The 25,575-nt window shown below is 41.9% G+C and overlaps 1 protein-coding gene across 3 annotated transcripts in view; it reads right to left on the reverse strand.

Moving 5' to 3' along the window:
• CACNB4 (calcium voltage-gated channel auxiliary subunit beta 4) overlaps positions 1-25,300 on the reverse strand; it is a 292,085-nt gene extending 266,785 nt beyond the window's left edge. Inside the window, exons 1-2 of one of the 3 annotated variants that reach the window (XM_004375382.1) lie at positions 24,885-24,957; positions 24,576-24,659 (exon numbers count right to left, since the gene is read on the reverse strand). In XM_004375382.1, the coding sequence (XP_004375439.1) occupies positions 24,576-24,659; positions 24,885-24,893 (93 nt within the window). In that variant the 5' untranslated portion in view covers positions 24,894-24,957. Of the gene's footprint in view, positions 1-24,575; positions 24,660-24,884; positions 24,958-25,175 lie in introns of those variants that run through there. The other 2 variants (XM_004375381.2, XM_004375384.2) reach the window with 2 other exon arrangements.
• Positions 25,301-25,575: the final 275 nt, after the last annotated feature.

A 25,575-nucleotide genomic window follows, 5' to 3' on the forward strand; every position in this document is an offset into this window, starting at 1 on the left:
GCACACATGCATTCATTCATACATTCAGTAAAGGCTTACTGAGCACCCACTATGTGCCAGGCACAGTTCTGGGCACCAGGAATTGCACAGTGATCAATAGCAACAAAAATCCCTGCCTTCCTAGGACTTACATTCAGGTATAGTTTACAACTAAACGACAGTAATTGAGAGGGGCAGTTTAGAGATGACAAGTTGCTGTTAAGATGATAGACGACTCCTTCTGCCAGCAGCAATTAGATTTCAGAGGAGGTGACTTTTGAGCTGGGGCTTGAAAGCTGAGTAGGGGTACAGCAGGTAAGAACAGGACTGTCATTCTAGGCCACGGGAGCACAGTGTAGAGGCATAAATCTGTGAGATGTCTGGCACTGAGCTGGCGTTTGTTTCACGGCTCCGAGACAACTTGAAAGATCTAACGCGGCAAGAATAACTTAATGAATATGAAATTTTAGGAAAATGTACATGTAAATTTTTACATGTAAAGTGATTTAAAAGCATAATATTTTCACAAATACCTGTGATATTTGTAATAGTTTTACTAAACAACAAAATTCCTAGTTGAAAAGCATTTGTGCCTCAAGATATGTAACATAAGTTAAATTCAATGATAGCCAACAATAACCGTTTAAGTTATCTTTTTCACAGATGATATTTCAGTCAAGGCTCACAAAAATCTTACGACAAGACACAGCAGTTATTGGTCTCCGTTTTACAAAGACAGAAGCTCAAACAAGTTAAGTGACGTGCTCCAGGTCTAGTAAATGACTAAGCTAGACCTTGAGCCTGGGCTTTGGCTGTAAATACTCTGCTTTTTCTACCAGACCAGACTTTAATGCCTACTGAAGGATTTTCACAAAATAAAGAGAAAATGCTCTCCATGAGTAATATATCACAAATGCTACTGGTCTTAGGAAGAAATCTATACCTATCTACTTTGTGCACCTGGCAGAGTGAGACCCAGGACAGCTGAGGGTCATCAGTTACTAGCTGATGCAAATATCATGAGGTCAGCACAGTGATTCCTTAACAAGACGTGTCAGTCATGAAGGAAAGAGCATCTGCTTTGTCACCAAACATCCAAAACATCTCCCCACTCCACCTTCCACCCTCCACAACCCCTGGACCAAATTCGACATACATGGAAGTATCCTCTGCTTTGAAGTTCCTGCTTTAGCTCAGTGCTGCTTCCCCCGTGTAGTAAGCTGGCAACTGTGGTTTCAGTGTTTACATGAGGATTCAGCCACCACCCCCAGATTCTAGTGCCATCACTGAGTCTGGCATAAGCTAACAGAAGAATGGGTGATTATGAATTTTGAACAAGCTGAGACAGACATGTAAACAAATGAATTGCTAAATAAATCAATAAATGACAGGTTAAATAAGGTTAAGAGACTGGAACACATGTGGGGTAATAAAAACTATCTCTGAAAAATATTGAAGATACATCTTTAAAACAGAAAAAAGAGATAATTGGGAGATTTGTCAATCTGCTGTCATTGCTTAAAAGAAAGTATGTTCTCCAATGTTGGCTCTCAGAACTTGAGGCATTCCCTTCAATAAGAAATTGTAGTCCTCCAGCTTTAAAAAGCCTCACTTGAGAAGTAACTCTAATGACCAGCTGGGGAAGTGTCCCTGGTTCCAGGTTGAAGAGCAGGGACCTGGGACCAGAAAAGGCAAGAATATATGGAGCATAGGAAAGGGGCAGGCAGGACAGGATTCTAGGCTAGATCCAAGAAACTGCCCGAAAGCTAGCGGCCAAATAGAGTCAAGGGCTGGGAGCCAGGTGAATGGCCGTGTGTAAGCCCATGTGGAGAGAACTGCATTCAAAGTAAGGCAGGAAGATGGAGAAGGAATGGTAATACAAAATAAAACAAAGCTACATGGTCATCACCTGGCTGGGGCCATGAATCTGAATTGGCAGACTGCACAGCAGAGATAAAAGGTACCCAGGGAAAATGCCAGAAACTTCAGAGTTACCAACATTACCAACACCACCACCACTACTACCACCTCCATCACCACTACCATCACCAACAACATTATCACAATTATCATCATCAATTCACCACTACCACTTCCATCATCACCATCATCACAACCACTACCACCCTCATTACTTTGACCACTTCCATCATCACCACTACTACTCCCATTATCACCACCACCACCTCCACCAACACACCATCACTACTATCACCATCACCACTACCACCATCACCACTTTACTACTACTGTCATTGCCATCACCACCATCCATATCAGCACCTCACTACTACAACCTCCACCATCACTACTACCACCACCACAATCACACCACAACCATTACCATTACAAATAGTACTGCCATCACCAACACTGCCACCAGCTCCATCCCTTATCCTTACTATCACCACTACCCACACCATTATATACCATCACCACCGCCACCGTCGTCACTCATATTACCATCATCACCATGGGATGTTCTCTTTAGAAGCACAGAGGAACTGGCAGAGGCTATGAAATTTCAGCTTTTAGTTTCTCCCTTCCCTACCAGTCTCTGAAAATAGAAGGCAGTGGTACTTAAAAAAAGCAGAATAGCTACAGTAGGTCCTAGTTTTAAATAAAACAATTTTCATCCACTATAGATTATCTCATTTAGTTAAATTCTTACACCATCTATGAGACAGGTATTGTTATCCCCATTTTATAGGTGAGGAAACTGAGCCTCAGGGGCATTATTACTTGCCCAAGGTCATACAAATAGAAAGTGATGAAGCCTGGACTTATACTCCAGTCTGCCTGATTCCGCAACTGATTCTATTAAGAGCTCTACCGAACTGCCTTTCTGAAGAAAATTAAGATACAGCCTAAGCCCTTGAAGGGTTCACTGTCAATGGGAGAGACCTATAAAGATCATTTCAAAACAACGTGAGAAGTGCTCTGAATGTACAATGTACCAAGAAAGGAAAAAACTAATTCTGCCCAGGGGTGTTAGAGAAGACTTTACAGAAGTTGTGACATTTATGCAGTCATGAAGAAAAGGAGTAGGAGTTCACCAGAAAAAGCAGGGGTGGGGGGTAGGGGAGAGCATTCCAGGTGGAGTGCTCGCAGATGCAGGGGACACAGGCAGTGTTTACTTACTCCCACTGGCTTTGCAGATTTTCCCACATTTGACCTCTGGCCTGACTGATTTAAAGCTTCTGCTAAAGTCTGGTCAAACTACCAGCTTGTCTCTTTACACCCACTGACATAACAATTCAGTCACACACAAAGAGACCAGCTTAGCCTTTCCCTAGCTCTAACTCACATTCTAACCCATTGCCATTGAGTCAATTCTGACTCATAGAGACCCTAGAGGACAGAGTAGAACTGCCCCATGGGGTTTCCAAGGAGTGCCTGGTGGACTGAACTTCTGACCTTTTGGTTAGCAGCCAAGCTCTTAACCACTGCACCACCAGGGCTCCAACTCACATTCTAGAAAATTGCCTTGCAGTTGAAGTTTCGCTCTGCTGCCCAGAATTGGATGTCCGAGTTCCTGTAGACCTGTAGGCAGTAGGAGAACTGGAACTCAGTAAGTCCTACTGCCTCCAGGTCTACAGGAACTCGGACATCCAACTCCGGGCAGCAGACCGAAGCTTCAACCACAAGGCAATTTAAAGCCTAAGGCCACAGTCTGTGCCGACCAAGAGGCTTCTTAGATGCCGGCTATTAGGGCGGAAATTGTTCTGAAGCAAATCTAGGATGAAGAGCCCAAATAGAACTAAGAAAGAGCATGTTTATTTGCTCACCTGCATTTCACCAATTTGTAGCTAATATCCCTGTCATCAAGTCACCTAATTCGGTGCCAACTGTAAGCATTTTGTCCTGAAGTCTTTTTGGAAAGTAGATGAGGCAGTAAACTGCTCTAAACTAGAGTGCCATGTGGGCGCCAAGGTGGCTTTGTGACTACAAGTGTTTTCCATTTTATTCCAAGCCAAAATCATTGCAGCTATGCCTTTGGACTTGAAGCTATGGGTCCAAAAACATCCACTTGCACATTTGCAAGTAAACTCCAAACTACTTTCTGAGAAGATCTTCAGTCCTTGGATCACCACTAAGGCTTCTTATACAGAACATGTTCTTATATATCTCAATTTTTAAAGAACAGCAAGTCTATCCTAGCACGATTCATCACTTAACTGACAACAAAAACTAGGTCCTCACCAGATTCTTACCCAGTTACTGAATCTCCAAACCACTGTTATTCTATTCATTTACCAATCAATATTTATTATTAAACACTTCTTGTGTGCCAGATGCCTATTCAGTTCACCTAGAATGTTCAATGACAAGAATATACAAATTTCCTGCCTTTTTGAAGCTTACATTTCAGTGAGGATTGACAAGAATGAATAAGTTAAAAAAAAAAACTACATACATAAGATAATTTCTGATAGTATTGGAACATGACAGCAAGTAAAGGGGGTGGGGGGCTATCTACCTATATTGGGAAGCCAGGGAAAAGTCTGATCTCTCTTATAAGGTGATGTTTGGGCTGAGCTGGGAGAAATGAGGAGTCAACTATGTAAAAAGCTGGAGAAAGAGCATTCATGGAGGAGAGCACAGCAAGTGCAAAGGCCCAGAAGCAGGATTAATCTCTTCTCCAAAGGACATAAAAAAGGCCAGTGGTAAGAGGGAAGTAAGAGAGTTGAAGATGAAATAAGAGTAAGGCAGGAGGTTAGATCGGTCTAGAGCCTTGTAGGTCACAATAAGGATTTATATTTTCTTTTAAGCACAATGGAAATCCATTAGAAGGTTTTAAGCAGGGGAATGACATGACGTGATTTCCTTTTTCAAAAGATAACTCCAACACCTGTGTGGAAAATACATCTAGTGGTGAATGGAAGCAGGGAGACTCAGTAGACCAGAAGAAAGGTGAGGGTGGTTCAAACTAGGAATTAGGATGGTGGTAGGCAAGATGGAGTGAAGTGGATGGATTTGAGACCACTTCCAGAGATAGAACTGACTGGAAGGATTATTTAATTCCATCATTCAGTATCATTTCCAAGCCCTTCTGTGAGGAACAGTATTTCTGAACAATGGACTAAAGCATATGCAAACCATCAGCTCAGCTACACCAGTGATTTCACGATGTGCTCAATGGAGTCCTCAATTCCTTGCAGGCACCTCTAGGGCTGCTGCAGTCATATGAGGAGGGAACTGAGAGTGTGGTCCAGATATTATCACTCCTCCTTCCCATCAATCAAAACACCTCCAAATATATTTCCAGGAATGCCATCTGCAATTTTATTGGAAGAAAGAGTACCTATGCCAAAATAAAACTTAGAAAACCACTGCTGTGATGACGCAGAATTGGCCTATCTGGCCCCAATACCCATTCTCTCCTTCCTTCCAAAAATAGAGCCACCCCAATTTTTAGCCTTCAAATGGCTGCTCAGCCTCCTTTGAAGCTAGATGCAGCCAGTGGCTTGTAAGCAGAAGAAATATGTTTAATTTTTGGGTCATCTCCTTAAAAATGAAGTGCTTATCTTCCTCTTTCTCCTTTGAGCTGCCTAGGAAATGGTGTTGATCATAACAGCCACCTTGGACTCAAAGACGGAAGCTACATCTTGAGAACGGCAAAGCCTTCCCAACAGCCTGGGACCTTAGATGACCAATCTCTTAGAATAGCGCCATCTACCCATCCTGGACTTCCCACCTACCTCTGGATTGTTACATGACAAAGAAATACACTTTGCATCTGTTGGACTCACTGTTACAGCAGCTTAGCGTGTAGCCGGCAGAGCGTCAAGAGCCAGTGTATGATTCACCATGGCTCTCTGGCCTCTTCCACAGCAACCAGTAATGTTCCAGATGGTAGTCACTCTATTGGAGTGAGAACAACGAGCAAGCCCCCAGCTAACCCAGGAGACATCTGTAGTGTGAGTGCAAAATAAACCTTCATTTGTTGTTACTGATGTTGTTTTGGGCGGGTGTTTATTATTTCAGCATCACTTAATCTGTCCTAATACATTCTGGTTTAAATCACCACTCTAAAACATTGCCTTGGATTATAGCAGACCAGAGAACTGCATCTATCACCTGGGGAGCTTTGAGAAATAGTGATGCCTAAGTCCCACCCCAAGAAATCCTGACTTAATTGGTTTGGAGTGCAGTCTGAGCATGAGGATTTTTATATTCTTTCTTGGTGATTCTAATGTGAAGCCCAGGTTAAGAATCACAGACATCTGTGGCCACAGAGCAATGTCTCCCATATAATTGCTTTTATTGAACTGCTCCAGCATGATAAGGAACATTATCTACACATTGAAGGACTTCATCAGAAACAACTCCAGAATTATGATAAGGTGTCACTGTCATGCACGGCATCAACTCTATGAGAACGGGGGAGAAATTTCTCTCTAGTCTCAGTGCAGGAAACATTTGTGCTTTTCCTGAACAAGTTTACTTTTACCTTGGGGCACTATAAATCTTGTAAATGATCTTGCTTTTCATCTCTGGGTAGTTCCTAGAAAGTTCAAAGTCAAATTTAAGTCCCTCCCCGCTGCTTTTACTAAGTGCATAGGATTTCACTGAGATACATTTTGTGTACTCAACATACTGTCTTACGCTTTAGTCTCTTTAATTCATTTTATTCACTGTGATAACTTTTACTTGTTTGTTTTATTCACAAGCTAATTTAAGTCATTTCCAGAACACAGCAGGATATAAATATATTTTTTACCTCATAAATAAGGAGCATGTGCCACTGCCTGGAAGAGGGTGGGAAGGAAAATAGTCAAGTGCACCAGCTTACCCAGGCAATTTGAAAACATATGGTCTGTTACTATAAAAATATTCACCGGTCTACTTATGAAATAGTTAATGTCATTTGAAAAACAGAAATTCATGCTTCACTGTACTGACATTCTGGGAGCCATGCTGAACTATGTCTGCAAAATATCATGCCCTGAGAAATTAGGGGTAAGCTGGAAAGTCGGTATTGAAAGCTCCTAACACAGCGTTTTCAAATGAAGAAAATCAATCTTGTGGCTCCACTCACCTTTGGCAAAGTAGCAATATGGAAACTTTTGTTATTCTTTATAATAGATTTAAAGTCCCATTAGCTACTTGCTCTTACGATTATAAATAATCGTAAGAGCAGGAGCTTCACTACTCCTCAGCAGACTTCCCCTTAATAGCTTCCAGGATGAATATCTGAGAATTATCTCACCACATTTCACAAATACTTCACTCTTGACAACCCACTCTTCTTTGCACATCCTTTCATGAGCTTGGAAGAGATAAATTCCAGCCATATCCCAAATTATCTTTCCTCCTGTGAACTCCTCCACATCATCTCTTTGCAACATTCCAAAAAGCATTTCCTCATCTAAAATTTTTGATAATATTTGATATTTAATGATCCTATGTTTTGAGTGTTTCTCAGCAGCCAAGTGACATAGGCTTTCTGCAAAAGCTACAACGTACAGTGTTTTCTACCAAAATGAATGTATTTACCACACACATCTGCAGACACACACATAAAGTCCTATAATACTAGAGCTTTAAAGAACCTTAGAGGTCACTGAGTCTACCCTACTCTCATCCCCATGTTGCAGATGGAAAAACAGGGCCCCTGAGAAATATTAATTCAGGCAGTCACCTCTGTATTAATACTTGAGTGGTGTCCCAGAAATTCATTTTTTAGTCAGTAATTTGAAACTTGGTACATATTTTCTCATAAATAATGTTACAAATTAGTCTACAAGATCCTATTTAACCCATGATGTGGTTGAAACATGTGGTACAAGAGGAAGGAGGAGCAGGAGAAGGAAGACGTTCCCGCCATCTTGTCTGGGTCCACATGAGGGTCCTTCCTTGAGTGAACATCTAGTTAATTGCTTCCACAGGATCTATTTTCCCCTCCATCTACCATGAGCTCCCAAAATTCCCCAGGGAATTGTTCCTACCCATTCTCAGCCATGCCATCTGGGTGGGGCTGACCCCAATCTCTAGAAGTGGCCAAACCACTGGCCTAAGCCAGCCTCCCTGGCCACGGATAGTTTATTAACCATTTCAGGCCCTTAATATTCAAGAAACCTGTGTGTATGTGTGTGGTCAGGGTGTGCGGGAGGATGTGATTTTTTTGCTGGAGCAAAAACGGAAGTAGTAAAGGCAGAGGAGACAACCTTTTTGATAGGGAAGCAATGGGAGGACAGTGGCTTGAAAGGGCAATTAGATTCAGGAGAAATGATCTTTGGGACAGTGTCTGCTTTGTTGTTTTGGGCTTTTTTAAGGCGGTAAAATGAGCATATTTGTAAGCAATATGTCAAATTACAATATGAATGAATAGAGCCTCTTAAGACTCCTGGGTACCTTCATATTTGTTAAGTGGGCTGCTCCTTAACCCAAATCATCTTGAGACTGTTTTAATTTCAGACAGTGGAGGAAAAGGAAAAGCAGGCAGGCAGTGTGAAAACAGGTATTTGGGGGCAGGGGACCACCACGACCAGTCTCCCCCTCCTAGTCCTAGCCTCCCACCCCCATCCCAAGCATCTGGGTCACCTTCCACAGAGCTTCCTAATTCTGCACAGCTTGTTCTCTTTTCAACTTAGGCACCCACAGTTACCTGAAGCACTCTAAGGTCGATTTCCTGTTTCTGTTTTTGGTGTTTTAAACAAGGACACAGTTGTGGCTGGAGGCCTGGGTAATGACGGATGTTTTTAGCGTTTTTATAAGTTGGATATATTTAAGTTTTGCCTGCCTGCACTGTCTTTTAAATAATCTGCCACCACCTGTCTCAGTTTGTTGTACTGTGGTGGCTTGATGTTGCTATGAGGCTGGAAACTATGCCACCAGTATTTCAAATGGTGGACAGGTTTCAGTGGGGACTCCAGACTAAGATGGACTAAGAAGAAAAGCCTGGCAATCTACTGCCAAAAATTAGCCAGTTAAAACCCTATGGATCATAACAGAACATTATCCCATATAGTGCTGGAAGATGATCCCCCTAGGTTGGAAGACACTCAAAATACACAGTGGCTGCAAAAATGGACTCGAAATCACCAACAATCATGAAGACAGTGCAGGACCAGACAACATTTTGTTCTGTTTTACGTAGGGGGACCGTGAGTTAGAGCCAATTAGACAGCTACTAACAACGACAGCCACACCCACTTAAAAACACACACACACAATGCCCTGTCTTTTTTTTTTTGCAATACTCTTTACTCTTGTATAGAAATATTAAATAAAATACTTGAAAACATAAAATGAGCATTTTACTGAGTTACTTTAAATCCCAAGCATCTCTATGAATGTTATTATTGCATGCCATCAAGTCTATTCTGACTCACAGCAACCCTATATGACACAGTAGAACTACCCCATTGGGTTTCCTAGGCTGTAATCTTTTGGGGAGTAGATCGCCACATCTTTTCTCCCTCGGCGCCCTTGGCAGGTTCAAATCGCCAACCTTTCAGTTAGCGGCCAAGCACTTAACCATTGCACTACCAGGGTTCCATATCTCTATGAACAGAGAGATAGTAATAATAAGACACATGGTACATATTACTCTTATAATGCAAATCTGACATCGTTTTTAAAAAATATTGTTTGGAGGCAGAAGGGGAGTAGGAAGCTGATGATAGGGAACACAAAATAGAGTAAGGATATTGTTGATGTGTTGTGAGATCGTTAACCATTGTCTAGGGCAACATTTGTAGTAACTGTCAAATGGGAGACTATTTTGTCCTGTAAGCCTTCATCTTAAGTGAGAATAACAGCATAATTAGAAGAGCGTAGTCAATGTCACTTAAATGTGTATGTAAAAAAAAAATTTTTGAAATGGCGTATCTTTGGCTGTGTGTATTTTCACCAAAAAAAAAAAAAGTTGAGTATTTAGAGGGTTAAAATGTTGTGGGGTTGTTAACCAATGTCATAAAACAGCATGTGTGTTACTGTTACATGAGAAACTATCTGTTCTGTAAGCCTTCACCTGAAGTACAATAAAATATTTAAAAAAAAAAAAATACTGTTTGGTTTAATTTTAATTTTACATGATCAAAAGAAACATTTATACTGTATTAAAGTAAATGAATATGTCAACCAACACCAAGTGAAAAACTACCAGTGTGCACAACAACATGGAGACCAAAAGAGCAAAAAATATCCCAAAACTAAATCACCCCTCAAGCTTTCTGAAATTAGCAGAGAATGTTTGCAGCTGACCTATTTCTCTCCCACACGACTGTGTTGATAATTGACTTTTGCCCCCAGGGAAGTGCTCAAATATAATTGAGCAGCACCTGCCACATACAGAGTACAGTTTTATATACCCAATAATCCCCATAAATATTGTACTTAGCTTGGGACTCAAGCACTTTGCTTTCTCTTTAATCGTTTCTCTCAAGGAAGAAATACTATAATTGCCAAAACTGAGTTATTATGAACATCTAGATAAAATCAAAGAAGCATTTTGAATTGTAAGTACCCAAAACATTTCTATTATCAAAAATTATTTAAAATGATGGCAATAATCACTTACATTGCTCTAATCCAGTTGATCACATCCTATTACATAAACTCCACTCTGTAGACGGGAGCCACTTAGTTAAGTTTGAACCTGATGACAAGGAGACCAAGGTCAGTGGTTTGATTTCCATGCAGGTCAACAGTTTGCCCCCCTCCACCAAAAAAAAAAAAATTCAGCTTTATGACCAGAGACTGCAGCTCCGAAATAATATGATCCACTCCATGCAACATTATGATTTAGAAAGGTATCTCAAATACTATTGTTGTTAGTTGCTGTCAAGTCAGCCCCAACTCATGGGGACCGTAAGAATAACAGAATGAAATGTTGCCAGGTCCTATGACATTTTCATGATCAGTGATATTTTTTGAGTCCATATCTGGGATGAAGACTGACTGACTGACTTACCTGGATGTAGGAAAGGCAAGTTCATTTCCATACTCAGGCCAACACCTACACATTTAGACCAAGAGCTATAACTGGAAACCCTCTGGCTGTGGTAGAGCATATGCTGATGAAAAAATCTGACTCCAGTCACAAAAGACCACATATTGTATGATTCTGTTTATGTGAAACAGGCAATCTATAGAGACAGAAAGCAAATTAGGGGTTGCTTAGGGTAGGGGGAAGGGGGTGGAGGAGAAAGATGAGGGAGTTGATTTCTTTTAGGGGTGATGAAGATGTTCTAAAATTGGATTACGGTGATAATAGAATTTTATTTTAAAAGTTGCTGTCAAGTCAATTCCAACTCATAGTGACCCAATGTGTGTCAGAGTAGAACTGTGCTCCATTGGGTTTTCAAAGGCTGATTTTTCGGAAGTAGATGGCCAGGCGCCTACCGGGTGGACTTGAACCTCCAACCTTCTGGTTACCAGCCAAGCACGTTAACTGTCTGCATCACCCTTGAATTCCTGAAACACAAACACACCCACATACACACAGGCCAAATAAAAAACACTGACTATGGAGGATTCTAACTATAACAATGATCATTTCACTCACCTCTTTGATTCTAAAAACATAATCAGCAGATGAGTTGTTAGCAAAAGCACTGGGCCATTTGAGAAGAAATTAGAGGGGATGATAAATTCATCTGCACAAGTTACAATTCATTTATATTACTACTTGTCTTTCCATGGATTAAAAAAGAAATTGCAAAAAAAAATTCCACAAGGAGTTTAAAAATATAATATACAGATACTGAATACTACAAAATTTACCATTTTTAGTCATTCTGACAATCTAGAAATTTTAAGTTCTTTTCAAGTTAACATTCACAAAATATTCTCTCCCAAACTGCAAGCAAAAGATAACCCCATCAACAGCAAAGAACATAAAGAAAATAGTCATGGTTTGTCATCCAAATGATAACAGTAAAATTGTCAGAAAGATTCAGTAGCTGCTGCATAAGTTTTACAGTCCCTATCTAATGAATACTTTCAGTACATGAAATACAAATGCTGAATACCAGTTCTTCGCATTCAAGTAATCACTTCTACGTGTGTACTGAGAAAGGATATGATGAAGGAAATAGGAAGTTTACAGGGGGGCATGTTTACTTGACTTAAAATGATAACTATCTTCAAGTAATTTCAGAACACTGTTTATATACAAGCCAAGTGTTGGCAATACATTAGCCTTATCTACTTCTGAAAGCAGGTTGCCATAGCACGCATCTTGTCATTATTGTTACTTAAAAGCAATAAAATCATTCCCTTAAAATGAATCTATAATTTAGCCTGTTCACTAACTCAGGCCTCTACTTCCAGTCTTACCCCCCAGTTCACATGGTTAAATCCAAATTCCTGATATGTTTCTATACAATCAAGTGCATAATTTAAGCTCTTCTAGAATACCCTAGCAAAGATGTCACCTTGATAACTAAAGTGTGCCTGACCCAAGCCATGGTGTTTTCAATCGCTTCATATGCAGGCGAAAGCTGGACAATGAATAAGGAAGACCAGAGAAGAACTGACACCTCTGAATTGTGGTGTTGGTGAAGAATACTGAATATACCATGGACTATTCAATATTCAAGAATACTGAATATACCATGGACTGCCAAAAGAACGACCAAATCTGCCTTGGAAGAAGTACAACCAGAATGCTCCTTAGAAGCAAGGATGGTGAGACTACGTCTCACATACTTTGGACACGTTATCAGGAGGGACCAGTCCCTGGAGAAGGACATGATACTTAGCAAAGTAGAGGGTCAGCAAAAAAGAAGAAAACCCTCAACGAGATGGACTGACACAGTGGCTGCAACAATGGGCTCAGGCATAACAACAATTGTGAGGATGGCACAGGACTGAGCAGTGTTTTGTTCTGTTGTACATAGGGTCTCTGTGAGTTGGAACCAACTCGACGGCACCTAACAACAACAGAATACCCTATGGGGCAGTTCTACTGTCGCATGGGGTCGCTGTAAGTATGTATCGACTTGATGGCACCTAACAACAACAACAACAAAGAGTACTGTATTCTATCTCATTGTTTTCCTGGTTCATGAAGTACAAGGGCATGGAACTGCGTGCAGGCGGGACAACAGCAACTACTTAAATAAAAGAATGTGTTTTTATGCGAGCTTGTAGGGGATAAGAAAACCCTGGTGGCGTAGTGGTCAAGAGCTATGGCTGCTAACCAAAAGGTCAGCAGTTCAAATACACCAGGTGCTCCTTGGAAACCCTACAGGGCAGTTCTATTCTGTCCTACAGGGTCACTACGAGTCAGAATCAACTCGATGGCAATGGGTTTTGGTTTGGTAGGGGTAACACCCTAGCTGTTTTTGAGACTTATTAATGTGATGCATTCTAGTTTAGAGTGCTATTACAGAGAGTGTGTGTGACTGGGGATGGCCAAGGCAGTGCTTCCTAAGCTTTTTCATGCCACAGCCCACTGAGGAAATATTTGTGTAACACACTGGGTTAAATGGAAGTGAAAACTGTCCAGGGCTCTGCCTACACCAAACACCCCCCACTGAAGGGTAGGCTCAGGGGATCCATGTTTCTGAGGCCCGTAACCCACTTCAGCACACACACTCCTGTTGGGAAGGAAGCTCGGGGGACAAGTGAGTAGAGATGGATGGCACTATTACAGGAAGCACTCTCCTCCAAAATGTTGCTAAAAGGAATGCAGAGGTCACACACAGAGAGCTACAGAGCAGAATGGGGCCTGCATACCTCTCTCCTTACACGACTTGGGACATTTGTTAGAGTCTTCAGTGAATCTGGGCAAGTTGCAAGCCAGCTCACTCAGGTTAGGGCTTATGCTTTTTTCTGGGTCTAAGCTCTGTAAATGAGACCAAGTAAAAGCCAAACTCTGAGGAAGAAAATGAGCTCAGACAATGTCACAATCACCTTCAGTAAAGATGGGTCATAACCAGATCTGTCTGGCAAAAGTAAACACACTGGGTTAACAGACTCACCAGGATAGAGTAAAATGGAGCTAAACTACTTCGTTTTACCAAACTGCATTCTCTTCGGCTCTGGCCTTGCTTTTTCCCTGGATGAAGGAGCAGTATCTGCCCTCTCATGCCCAGAAACGACACTGTCTGGAGTAGCACATGGAGTAACTAAGGGGAGAGGTCAAGGCAAAGCCAAGGTCATTTTCACAGCCCAGGTTTCCACACAGCTTCCTGTAATTTCCAAGAAAGATTAAAACATGATTCAAAATTTATCTAAGTTTAAATAAAATCCTAGCATCCTAAACTGAAGGATAACTAGTCAGTTATCTCTTTATTCTGCAAATTAATGAAATGTAAGGAACTGTGTGTGCCAAGAACAGAGACCCAGAGATAAGTAAAAATGACTGGTTAACTGGTTCCAAAAAAAAAAACAAACCCATTGCCGTCAAGTCAATTCCAACTCATAGCGACCCTATAACACAGAGTAGAACCACCCCATAGGGTTTCCAGGGAGCAGCTGGTGAATTTGAACCACCGACCTTTTGGTTAGCAGCCGAGCTGTTAACCACTGCGCCACCAAGGTTCGGGTTAACCGGTTAGTTGCCCAGTAATTAGATTTCTGAATCAGGAGCTTCATAAATTCAGTTCAATTTATTCAAGCCAAGAAGAGATGGAACTCTTTCTTGCTCTGTCATATCTCAATTTGGGGAGATGTATTCCACAGAAAATTCACAAAGGAAATAGGTACAAACTTTTCCTTAAAGTTCATTGCAACTGGATTATACCATTTTGCAAGGAAATTCTGCTTACAGTTAGAATAAAAATGTACAACTTTCCTAAAGAAAATGCAGCTAATACATAATAGTAAAATATAATAGTGATTGTCCTGCTCCTGGGCCTGCTTCCCTTAGATCTATCCCTCCTCTTCCTCTGCTCTACTTCCTATTTCAGGGGGGCTAATCTTGCAGGATATTTCCCAGGCTTCTGTGTCAGCTGGCTTCCAGCTAGGTTCAACCAATGGGATTCACTGGCAGGAGACTAGAGGGGAGAAGGAAGGGAAAAGCCAGGGTATTTCTTCCCATTCTCTCTACCTCGAGTGGTTTCTTTGCCAGAAGCTGCATCTCCTCTGTGGCTCTTGCTCCCACCAAACAGTAGCCCTGTGGTTCCAGCTCCTGCCAGGTGATTCTGGCCTCTGTGCTCCAGTAACAGTTTCCTTCCTTCGTCCTCCTAGCCTACAGGGGTGGTAGCTGCCTGCTGTTGCCTGTTGTTGGTCGTCTCAGCTCTCTCATCACCTCTTCAACCACGCCTCACATTAAAGTCCCCTGGTTGTAAAAACTCAAGTGGTTTCTTTCCTGGCTAGACCCTAGATGACATAATGACTAGCAAAGAATCTTTAAAACATATATATAAGAGTTCCTACATGAATCATGAACCATGCAAACAAAAATTCCATCCATGATGGAAATGAGAAGAAACTAGTCTCCAGAGCTTCCAGTTGATGCTCTATTCTTCACAGCAACTGTAAAGAATAAGAACATTTCCAGGACCTCTACGTGTTCTTTGATGTGTCCATGTCTGTGTGTGTTTGTGCGTGTGCCTCAATTACTCAGAGATGAAGTGTATTGTGGTGGGAAAACTTTAGAGTCTGAGTCAGGGTTCCCCATCTCAGTTCTACCATTACCTATTAGTGTGACCTTGGGAAGGCTTTTATAAAAGTCCTTAGGCCTATGTTTTATTCATCTGACAATGAAAGACTATGGTACATTCTTTCTGCAATCTCTTCCTGTTGTAAAATTCTGTGATTCTAACTTTATGGATAAATTTTGAATATGCACCTGACCCTAGTCATATGATTATTCTTAGAGCTATGCACAAAGCATATACCTTCTGTTAATGAATTCCCATTTCATCAGAGAAGCATGTTTATAACTACTGTTCAAATTATACCCTAGAGATTTTTTTTTTTTTTTTTGCCAACTTGTTTTTATTCCAGCATCAATTTAGTATCTGAATATGTTTTAGATCTCTAAATACAGTAGGGGGTCATTGAATTAATGTAATGATGATCTGATTAGCATATCTAAAAAACACAAGGTTCTTTGCTCTAAGGTAGATGGTTCCCAAGATAGCTGCAACATATCTTCCATTTCATATGCCCTTTTTTATATATAATTGATTTTATTTTTGTTGCTATTGTTGAGAATATACACAGCATAACATACACCAATTCAACAATTTCTACAGGTACAATTCAGTGACACTGATTACATTCTTTGAGTTGTGCAATCATTCTCATCCTCCTTTTCCAAGTTGTTCATCTCCATTAACATAAACTCACTGCCCTCTAAGTTTCCTGTCTGATACTTCGAGTTGCTGTTGCCAGTTTGATCCTATATAGATAGATCTTAAAAGAGCACAATGTTTAATCTATAGATTCAATACAATCCTGATCAAAATTCTAACAACCTTCTTTACAGATATAGAAAAACCAGTCCTCAACTTTGTATGGAAAGACAAGAGGCCCTGAATAGCTAACACAATTTTGAAAAAGAAGAACAAAGTAGGAGGATTCACCCTTCCTGATTTTAAAACATACTTGTAATGGTCTGAATTGTGTCCCCCCAAAACATGTGTCAGCTTGGTTAGGCCATGATTCCCAGTACTGTGTGGTTGTCCTCCATTCTATGATTTTCCTCTGTGTTATAAATCATAATCTATGCCTGTGGTTAAAGAGGATTAGAGTGGGATGTAACACCCTTGCTCAGGTCACATCCCTGATCCAATGTAAAGGGAGTTTCCCTGAGGTGTGGTCTGCACCACCTTTTATCTTACAAGAGATAAAAGGAAAAAGAAGCAAGCAGAGAGTTGGGAACTTCATACCATCAGGAAAGCAGCGCTGGGAGCAGAGTGTGTCGTTCAGACCCAGGGTCCCTACACTGAGAAGCTCCTCGACCAGGGGATGATTGATAACAAGGACCTTCCCCCAGAGGCGACAGAGAGAGAAAGCCTTCCCTTGGAGCTGATGCCCTGAATTTGGACTTGTAGCCTACCAGACTATGAGAAAATAAATTTCTCTTTGTTAAAGCCATCCACTTGTGGTATTTCTGTTATAGCAGCACTAGATGACTAAGACAATACTATACAGCTACACGAATCAAAACAGCCTGGAACTAGTATAACAATAGACACATAGACCAATGGAATAGAACTGAGAGTCCAGAAATAAACCCACACATCTATGGTCAACTGATTTTTGACAAGGGTGCTAAGCCCATAAAACGGGAAAAGAGTCTCTTGAATAAATAGTGATGGGAAAATTGGATTTCCACATGCAGAAAAATGAAACAGGATCCATGCCTCACACCAAACATAAGAACAATTTCAAAATGGATTAAGGACCCAACTGTGCAAATTAACACCATAAAATTTTTAGAAGAAAAAGTAGGGGCAATGCTGTCATGCCTAGTTTTTAGCAATGGATTATCTAGTAACAAAATCGCAAAGAGCAAAAGATAAATGGAACCTCCTAAAAATTGAAAACTTTTGTCATCAAAAGACTTTATCAAAAAAGTGGAAAAGACAAGCTACCAACTGGGAGAATATCTTTGGAAACCATATATCTGACAAAAATCTAATAACCAAAATATATATAATATATATAAAACATCGACAACTTAACAACAAAAAGATAAATAACCCAATCATAAAATGGGCAAAGGACTTGAATAGACATTTCACCAAAGAGGACATTCAAATGGCCTCCAAACACATGAAAAGATGCTCAGCGTCATTAGCTATCAGAGAGATGCAAATCAAAACCACAATGAGATACCATCTCACTCCCACAAGGATGGCTAAGATCAAAAAACAAAAAAAAACCACTGAACATAACAAATGTTGGCAAGGATGTGGGGAATTTGGAACACTTACCCATTGCTGGTGGGAATGCAAAATGGTACAGCTGTTGTGGAAAACAGTATGGCGGTCCTCAAAAAACTAAAAGCAGAACTACCATATGACCCACCAATTCCACTGCTAGTATACACCCAAAAGACTTGAAAGCAAAGACTCAGAGACTTGTATACCAATGTTTATTGCAGCACTATTCACAATGGCCAAAAGGTGGAAACAACCTAAATGCCCATCAACAGATGAATGGATAAACAAAATGTGGTATACACGTACCACGGAATATTACTCAGCCAGTAGGAAAAATGAAGTCTTGATACATGCTACATTATGGATGGAGCTGGAAGACATTATGCTGAGTGAAACAAGTCACTCACAAAAGGACAAATATTGTATAACCTCACTTATATAAAAAGTCAAGAAAAGGCAAATGGAGAGAGAACAAAGTTTATTAGTGGTTACCAGGGCTGGAGGGAGGGGGAAAGGGGGGTTATAGAGGATGGAAATATCACATTGATTAAGGGTAGGGTTCCACAGTCAATTATTTTAATTGTTGTCAATGAGTTACATTTGTAAAAAGTTGAATTGGCAAAAATTGTGTGATTGATATATTTATAACCATGACGAAAAAAAGAGTAGCTACTTATGTACAATCAAAAACCTCATGGGATTTGGTTCCTTGGTTTGGAGGTTTAGGGTCATGGTTTCATGCAACACCCTAGTTAACTGGTCTAATAACATGTTTCATGTTTCTGTTCTACTGTCTAGTTTGTTGCGTAGTGCCTTAAAAGGGTCTTAAAAGCTTGCAAGCAGCCATCCAAGACACAACAATTGGTCTCTATTTGCCTGGGGCAACAGAGGAAGAGAGTCAGGAGTAGGAGGAGGATATGGAATGTGTGGCTAATTGCCTCCGTGAACAACTGCCTCCTTTGCCATGAGACCAGAACTGGATACTGCTCAGCTACCATTACTGAACATTTTGATCAAAGATTCTATAGAAGAATCCTGCTCAAGAGGGGGGAAACACAGAACAGAATTTCAAATTCTCATAGACTCCAGACTTTCTGGAGTCATGAAGGTTGGATGAACCCCTGAAACTATTGCCCTGAGATAATCTTCAAACTATAAGCCAAAAATATCCCCTGAAGTCTTCTTAAAACCAAACAATAGCTTAGCTTAACTAGTAAAGAATGTCTTCCTTGAGCATTATGTTGTTTTAAGAACTATCTATATGGGATCAAACTGACAACAGCAACTCGAAAGATTAGATAGGAACCTTAGGGGAATGAACTTATGTTAATTTCAGGGGCTCATCCAGCCATCCTGGATCCAGAAAATCTGGATTCCATGAGAATTTGAAATTCTGTTCTCATGTTCCCCTTTTTGATCAAAGATTCTTCTATAGAATCTTTGATCAAAATGTCCAGCAATTGTAGCCAGGCACCATCCAGGTCTTCTGGTCTCATGGCATAGGAGGAAGTTGTTCATGGAGGTAATTAAAGCCACACATTCCATATCGTCCTACTATTCTTGACTCTGCTTTTTCCTCTGTTGCTCCAGTTGAATAGAGACCAATTGTTGTACCCTGAATGGCTGCCTGCAAGCGTTTAAGACCCCAGGCACTATACAATGAACTAAGAGGCAGAACAGAAGCACTAAACACGTTATTAGGCCAATTAACTAGGATGTCCCATGAAACTATGACCCTAAACCACCAAACCAAGGAACCAAATCCCATGAGGTGTTTAGTTGTATATAATATGCTCTTTTGCAATGTGACCATGCTACAGTCCATTTAAAGATACAGTCTATTTTCTCTCACCTTGAAACTGGGCGGGCCCTGTCACTTGTTTTGACCAAGACATTGCAACAAATGCTGCATAACTTTTGAGGCTGGGTCTTAGGAGATCTACAGTTTTCTGCCTTTATCACGATGTCCTTCTTGGAACCCAGTTACCATGCTGTGAGGAGGCTCCAGTAATTATGCTGAGAAGCCTATGTGGGGGAAAACTGAGGCCCATGCCAAGAGCTTTAGTTGAGTTCTCCACCAACAGGCAGCATCAACTGCCATCCACATGTGTGAGGCTATTTTGGACCTTCCAGACATCCCAGTGTTCAGCTAACATCTCATAAAGCAGAACTGTTAGGTCAGCTCACAGAATCATGAGAAAGAATAAAATGTTATTTTAAGCTATTAAGTATTGGGGTGGTTTGTTAGGCAGCAATAGATACCTCAAACAAAGGGTGTAATATTGGAGCAGAACTCCAAGCCTACATGTATTAAGCTAGTTCTGTCTACTGTCTTAGAGCAAAGTCCTCCATCCATCCACACCTTTTTTCATTCAGACATCAAATTCGACATCTGCTACGAGCCTCAGGCAGTACGTTAGAAGCTGAGGACAAAGGGACACCCAACGCAGAAATGTCCCTGCCATCGTGGAACTTATTATCTGGCTGGGGAGACAGTCATTAACAGAGAAATCGAAGCACATGTTAAATTATAAGAGTGGTGGTTCTAGTGAGAACTGGCACAAGGTGCTCTGGGAGCCCCTAGCTGAGGAGCTGGGAGCCCCTAGCTGAGGAGCTGATCTTATCAGGGAAGTTAGAAAAGGCTTCCCTGAGGAAGTGAAGGGTAAACTCAGGACTCAAGGAAGATTAAAGTTAACGAAGCAGAGGGGAGAGCATGAGTCCTCCACACAGAGGGCTCACAGCACATGCAAATGTCTACAGCAGGAGGGTGGGTCAGGTGTTCAAGTTCTATGTCCAGAGCTTAGAAATCATGACCCAAGATGGGCTAGAAAAGCAGATAGGAGCAAAGACATGTAAGACTTGCAAACTTTATAAGGGCAGACTGAACAAGGAAAGGTCAACAAATTAATCTCACCCTGATCAGGTTTTCTTCCACATTTCCACTGGGGAAAGGACCAACCTTGAGTACTTAACCACGCAAACCGTATGTGCAGTGACACCATGGGTATTTTAATACTCAGTTCACACTGCCATTTTTCCACCCCTTCATTCCTTGTTACATTTCACTGTATTGTTAGCATACATTTCTGCCTCCATAACTGGATTATAAAATGCTTTGACTGCAGGGGCTGTCTTATTCATCCCTTCATTCCTTCCTCATAGCATCTAGCACAGTGCTAGGCGCACAGCAAATGCTTAATCCACGTTTCCTAGATTTAAAACCTGAATAAATCACCCATTCATAAATAGCCTGTCAGAAGCAATATCCTGGGAGAAAATTCTACAACCTCCCTTGGAAAGCCATTCCAATGGTAACAACCCTGTTAGGAAAGTCTTGCTGTAAATCATTCCTTTTCTAATTTTACCAGTTCTTGAGTTTCATCCTCAATTAAAACCAAGAACACTCCATCACATTTCCAAAGAATGCCTTTGTGTACACTTTGAAGATCATTACTGGGTCACCCCTAGCTTTCTCTTCTTCAGTGGCAAAATACTTAATGTCATCTTTCCTCAAAGAAAACATTTAGTTGCTCCCTGGATTTGTTCCAAAGCCTCCATATTCTAAATCGTGGAAGCCAGCAATCTAATAGACCAGGAAACAAGGTCAGTGATGCCTGAGGGACTCCCAGGAGCAGCCTTCAGAGTGCAGGCATGCCATCTTTCTTTGTCAGCTTACTTGCAGGCAAACGCATATGTACATATGTGGCTGTGTGCACATGAACATATATGTGCATGCACACACACAAATACTGAAACTTTCTACCCGTTCAAAGAACTAAGGCTGTTTTATTGTGTGAGTTTGCTAACTGCCAGCCCAGTGTTCCCCATTTGATGTTTGTTTTTAGTGAATATTTTTCCTCCCTATATTTATAAATGATAAAACCAAAGACAAAAGAAAACCCACTGCCATCGAGGGAATTCCAATTCATAGCGACCCCACAGAGTTTCCAAGGCCATAAATCTCTGCAGAAGCAGACTGTCACATTTTTCTCCCGCAGAGTCAATAGTGGTTTCGAACCTCCAACCTTTTGGTTAGCAGTCTATCGCTTTATAAATGCTTTATAAATGATAACCAGAAACCAAGCTAAACCCGTTATCATCGAGTCGATTCAACTCATAGCGACCCTACAGGACACAGCAGAACCACCCTATAGGGTTTCCAAAAGCAGCTGGTGGATTCAAACTGCCGACTTTCTGGTTAGCAGCCTGAGCTCTTAACCACTGCACCAAATGACCAGCATTATTTTTAGTGGTAGCCCCAATATGTTCTTCCTGTGTAAAGGCATCCACAAAGACTGTGAAATGTCACCAAGAAATTCCATCATGCCAATGTATCAAGAATCCAAATATGAATAAATCATTGGTCATTCTACAAATAATGAGGCTCTATTAACATGAACAGCTGTTGTGCTTTAAAAAATACTTAGGGCATTTGGGTGAAAACTGTTCAATTTTATTTCATAACATACTGTTAAATTCCATTTGTAATCATTTTTCATCTCTTGTCAAATCCTTCAGTTATTTTTATTATAGCCATTATAGGAATTTGTACTATGCTATTTTAATGAGTTGTAAAGTGCTTGCAAAAACTATATATTATTTTTGTATAGAAAAAAAGGAAGATTTGTAAATAATCTCTTTAGTGGGCTAATTCTCAAATTTTAGTATTCTTCTATTGGAAAAATTCAATTACAACTAACTCCTGAATTTAAATTAGTCCATTTTATTAAACAAACAAATCCCAGTTTCAGGAAGACTGATGAAATATATTTGTCCTAAAATCTGCATTGGTTTAAATTGCTCCCAAATTATTTAACGTGCAATACTTTACAAAAATTTAAACCAATACTTAGCAGCACATTTTACAAAGAATTTCTACACACACTATCTCACTTAATCATTTATTGGAATCAACTGAGGACAATATAAGAATATTAGAAAGAATATTATGCTTGAGATTTAAAAAATAAATAAAACGTTAGTGAAGTCGTGGTGCAGATAAGCCCAAAAGTGTTAGTCAAACAGCTCATGGAATGCACTGCCGTATAATTAGTATTTCCAAGAATTTACAACATAACACTACCAGAAATAAGTAGAGGCAGTCCCAGGGTTATGAAGTTAGGAACCAACCCTCGTAAAACCTGTTATATTAAAAATGTGAGGTACATACAATAGTCAGTAATAACAAACGGGTGCTACTTTGCAACATGAATCAAAACATTATTATTACAGTATTACTATGTTAAAGTGTATCTGGAAGTGTTTCTTTAACGGGTTTTACGCATAGAAAAGTACACTATATATATACTGTATACTAAGACAAACATTTGACTGACGTTAGATACAAACCATATGTAACTCTGCCAACTTATGCAAAAATCAGACTTAAAGACAGACTTAGGAGCGGAACTTGTTGGTAATCCAGGAACTGCCTGTACCTTCAAAATAAACATAAGCAAGACCCCAAACATATGCAAAACTCATTCTTTTTCTAAAAATGGACAATGCCTTTGCTTCATTAAATACTAAATTATCTAAGCACTGCAAAGGGGATAGATAGAATGAATGCACTTTTAGAATGAATCCAAAATGTAGGTATTTTAATAATCCATATGCGTAGTGTTCCCTGAATTAAATAGTAGTAGTAATAATTTCCATCTCTGAAGAAAATTAAATTCTGCATAATAAATAGTATTTAAATGCACTTTATGAACCCTTTAGGAGAGGTCTGGATCCAATTTTTGTCTAATACCCACTTGCTGTTGACAATCTGTTTAAACTGATGATAATCACTAAAGAAACACCACAGCTGCCATCACAGATTAGAAACACATTACACAACACTCTGAGTGACCTAAAGAGAAAAGAACTTCCCAAGGTCACTACAGCAGTTCACAGAGAAGCATGCGTGAAAAGCTCAGTGTGCTGACAGAAGTCCTGACAGGTCACCCCTAACGCACACACCTGGACAGCCTCAGCTCTAAAGAGAGATCAAGGTGATTCACTTCTGCAAAATCTCTCTAGAATCCAGCAGCTAAGGTGGGTTTCATTTACAGCACAAGGGCAGTAGGAAAACTGAAGACCGTTTTCCTGTGTCAAGGTGAAGGCACCTAAGCATTGAGCATAACTGGTCATCGTGAGTACAAACAACGCGCACAACAACCACGCGGAAGAAAACCACTAAGAAAACAAACGGTAAGTGTAGCAGCACCCAGACCCCGGGGACTGAGTGCCGGCCTTGGTTTACTTCGATTTAACTAGATCTGGCAGTGTCTTCCCAAATTAAGCGAAGGAAAGATGCGGTCTCAAAGTGAGACCAGACTTTCTGTTCAAAGTGTCTTTCTTTTGACCAAAGCTCGGAGATTTCTCCCAAGACCCAGAAAGAGAAGCGGACTTAAAGTAGGACACAGGAGAAGAACCCTTAATTGTCCGCCTATATCAAACAAAGTTGATACACGACTTAAGGATGTTTCTCCACGCATCGAAGGTGTAGACAGACATATTTCCAGCTCTTAACTTCAATGTCCCTGACCTGAACCAGTCGCTGCCAACTTGTGTCCACATGCACGGACACGAACTAACTTCCCAGGGCGGCCCTGAGACGCCTAGACCCGAAGAAGCAGGGCGCAGAGCGAGAGCGAGAGAGCCGGAGCGCCAGCCCCGGGCGAGGAAGAGGCGCGCGCGGGGACGCGACCAGCCGCTCCCCATGCGGGGACCGAGCTGGGTTCCGGACCCCGGCGCCGCACACTCGGCCTCCTCCCCATCTTCCTTTCCACCTCCTCTTGGCGCCCGCCCTCCTACCTGTCTCAGGATGAAGCTGGTCGAAGTGGTGCTGCCATCGGATCTTTTCAACCTGCTCCTCCGGGTCGTGGTGCCTCGGGCCACCTGAACTCGACACACGGGGCCAGAGAGAAGCCGGTGAGGACTACAGCGGGGAGCGGTGCTACCACCCCCGGCTAGAGTCCGCCTCCTGACCAGCTCATCGGGGTCCCGCAGAGCCCGCACCCAAGTCTCCTCCGCGACCCCCAAATACAGCCCCACCCCCACCCACCCTCTCCAAGCCTCGACAGGTGAAAAGATGCCCGAGAATAGCAGCCTGCGACCACCCACCACATCCATTTAACAAAGGCTCTCAAGGTGCGGGGTCCGAGTCCCCGGCATCGGCTGGGGAAGGCTGCGGGCTCCGGAGCGGGAGCGCAGAGACTCAGACTAGGGTGAGGAGGAGGAGGAAGATGAGGAGAGGGAGAGAGGAGGAGCAGGAGGAGGAAGGGACGCGGAGGAGGGGTCGGGGGAGCGGGGCCCCGGCTCCCGAGACTGGGGGCCCTGCGCGCCCAGCACAAAGGCGGGGCGCTCTCGGGCCGCCTAGGCGGGGCGAGGAGGAGGAGGAGGAGCGGGCGGTACCTGCGAGGTGGGGGAGTGCGGCCGGTCCGCGGTCGCGTTCTTGGCGTAGGAGGAGGACATGGTTCACAGCCGCATGGCCCACCCGTGCGCGGTGGGCGGAGGGCGGACTGGCCCCCGGGAGACTGTGATGCGGGTAGGAGGGAGGTGGCAGCAAGACTTCCCCAACCCGCGCCAGGACCCGCGCCGGCTCCTAGGCTCCCTGCCTTCACTTCTGAGAGCGCAGCACCTTAAATCGGCAAAGGCCCTTCCCCTGCGCCCTCAGCGGGGTCTGGGGCAGCGGTCCCAGCTGGTGGAGGTCCGGGGAGGGGGCTTCTCGGGATCTCCCCTACCGGAGCCGACTGGGAGAAGCGCTCTCCCACCTAGCGAGAGCCTTACATCAGTGCTTTCCAGCGGATGAAGG

The sequence above is a fragment of the Trichechus manatus genome, unplaced genomic scaffold, assembly GCF_000243295.1.
Source record: "Trichechus manatus latirostris isolate Lorelei unplaced genomic scaffold, TriManLat1.0 scaffold00036, whole genome shotgun sequence".
Classification (NCBI taxonomy): domain Eukaryota; kingdom Metazoa; phylum Chordata; class Mammalia; order Sirenia; family Trichechidae; genus Trichechus; species Trichechus manatus.